General features: G+C 37.7%; 1 protein-coding gene across 1 annotated transcript in view; it reads right to left on the bottom strand.

Moving 5' to 3' along the window:
* Positions 1 to 2,690, bottom strand: part of LOC106934787 (glycoprotein hormone beta-5-like) — a 21,400-nt gene extending 18,710 nt beyond the window's left edge. The window contains exon 1 of the mRNA XM_015014905.1: positions 1,989 to 2,690. Within this exon, the coding sequence (XP_014870391.1) occupies positions 1,989 to 2,017 (29 nt within the window). The 5' untranslated portion in view covers positions 2,018 to 2,690. The remainder of the gene's footprint in view (positions 1 to 1,988) is intronic.
* Between the last annotated feature and the right edge of the window lie 8 nt (positions 2,691 to 2,698).

Raw genomic sequence — 2,698 nt, 5'->3', positions numbered from 1 at the left:
ACATCCCTGGAAAGCCCAGGATGTCCTCAAAAGGGTACTGTAGGGCTGGATAGGGTAACTCAAAGTAAGAACAAAAGATAAACGTCCACTATAAAGGACACAAGTCTATAGGCTGGGTCTCAGGAGGATATTATGCCTGGTAGAATTCTTTGCAGCTGTTTTGCCAATAGTTTACAGATGATTTTGAGATCAGAGTTGAGTAGACTAATAGGTATCAGCTTTTCACACTTATTAGGGGGGTTACCTGGTTCTGGCAGCAGAATAATTGGACCCTGATTCAGGGAGGGAGGCAGGCTGCCTTTTATAAATGACTCCATAAACATATCAAGAAGGGGTGACAACAATTTATCCTTACATTATTTTTACAACGGTTGATGGTCCTGTTTCCTTACCAGATCTCATTCCATCAATGACCTGTGCTAATTATTTATTTCTATATTTAAATAAAATCTATAACCATCTGCAATGACAGGGATATGTAGCCTATTCAAAAACTTAATTAATTCCATTTGGCCAAAATTTCCTTGTGTATCTTCAAATTTCTGATATCTTTAAAAGCATTATTAATATCCCTTGGATCTATTAAAGTTTGATCCTCTGTTGCAATTGATTTGATTGAGATTGGTACTTCAAGCTGTTTGATTTGCCAAGCTAGAAGTTTTTCAGCTTTGTCCCCCTGTTTGTAAAAGGATTGTTTTAATCTTAGCCCTCCTGGTATGTTCATTTCTGAGGTACAGTATTTATGTTTCCCCACTATGTTTTCCTATTGAAAAGACAGGAAAAAATCAACCTGGCATCAAACTCCACCACTCTCAGTGTAGGTGGAGTTTGCCCACCGGAACAGAAAAGGTTCCCATTAAAAGTTGCATGAACACCTGCTTTCTCGCAGTTTCCTAGTGAAGTAAAGAGAATAGTGAGAGTGGCTTGTGTGCGTGCACGTGTGTGTGTGCATGTGTGTGTGTGCACAATTGTGAAGCTTTTGATGTGTCAGACTCAAGAAATTGTAACAGCAGCTGTGAAAGGGGGGCACAATTTAATTTTTTGTCATGGGGCCCAAGAATCCTGGCGGTGTCCCTGGTTCTATTGCAGCTGATAACTTCATCATAATCTAACCATTAAGCCTTATAAATTGTGTTTTTAATAATAGAAAAGCATTGAAAAGATAGGAAAAAATTAATCTGGCATCAATCCTCATCTGTTCTCCTTTCTGTTTGTATTATATTTAATATAATTTTTTATTTCTTCACACCCTGAAGCTCCACTTGGCTCTCCTGTCTTCCCTGACCTGCTATTTTTGTAATAAAATTGTTTAATTTATTTAAAAAGTAATAACAGGTTAATACATATTTCAGTAAACTAATTAAAAACCTCACCTGAGCTTCCCCAGTTGCCTCACTTTTCTTCAACAGCATCACAATTCTAACACTGCCATTTTCCTGATGAGACATTACACATAATATCTAATATGTTGTATGTTAAGTAGTTAAGTATGATCAGATATTGTGTAGCCATTGCGCACACTGACATTACACTTTAAACAACAAAACTTTTAGACAACTGTTGTCTAAAAGTATCTAAAATATTGAACCATTCCATAATTAAAATTACCTAACCAAAAATATGGTTCCTATATATGAAAGCAAACTGACAAGATGCTATAAACAAGGAATATTCATTGCAACATTCCCGACAGTTTCACCTCATTCAAAAGGGTTAGGGATCTGTCTCCCGCTGCTGTCTCCTGCCTTTCAAACACTCTATAAGACTGTGCTTTTTCTGTCTTTCCCTGTATTACTCATGAACATTGATCATCTAGCTCATTTTAATAAATATTGAGGTGCTTTGCATTGACCACTTAGTGTGAGCATGTAGAGGGTGAAACTTGAAGCAGGACCTTGTGTGCAAGGTTCTGTTCAGGTTTTGCTGAGACAATGATTATTTCTAAAGGTAATTCTAGTGCAGAATAGTCTTGATTAGCATTTACTCACCAATGCAACTTTATCCTCCTAAGCGTCATATCATATGGAACTGGCAGCTTCTCCTTGGGATTGAAACTAACAGCACAATGAAACAAAAGGAAAATTTCTTTTATCTAATTAACAAAAGTCTTCTATTTCCCTCTCAGATGTTCAGTTACTTTCTTCACTGTAGAATTGTCTAAAATGATCCACAATGCATTTCATTGTGTGTTCCTCAGACATGAGCTCTCTGCTAATGAATCTGACAGAGCAAACTAGGGCTTTTTATCTTCCCTTCTTTTGCCATTCGAAAGCTGAAGTCCTCACTTTACTCTCCCTCCCCTGTTGATTCCCTGAACCCCCCAAAGGCCTTTCTACATGCCACTGCTCATCTGCTTTAGTCACCAGCTTCTTTCCACTCCATTACCTTAACTAAGGAAAGAGACTGCTCTTTTGTTAATACCCTTCCATCTGGAAGACGGGCTACAATATACTCTGTCAATGTTCCAATCTATGTCTAGTCTTACTCCTTAAAGCTCAATTAGCTGGCTCCACAAACAGACCCCACTCTTGTTCTCACATGCCAGAGGCAGTAATTTCACCCCCACTTTTATATTTTATCCCTTTTTTTACAGCCATAACCCACACAGAAACGGTAGGCTATTTAGAAAATGAGGGATGATCATTTCCATTGGCATGATTTATTGTTTCTCTTTTTTTCCTCTCTTTCTACCAAAAAC

This window comes from Poecilia latipinna, unplaced genomic scaffold (genome assembly GCF_001443285.1).
Source record: "Poecilia latipinna isolate Pla-1442-1.1 unplaced genomic scaffold, P_latipinna-1.0 Scaffold1859, whole genome shotgun sequence".
Lineage (NCBI taxonomy): Eukaryota > Metazoa > Chordata > Actinopteri > Cyprinodontiformes > Poeciliidae > Poecilia > Poecilia latipinna.
This window is presented reverse-complemented; position numbering and strand designations above follow the sequence as displayed.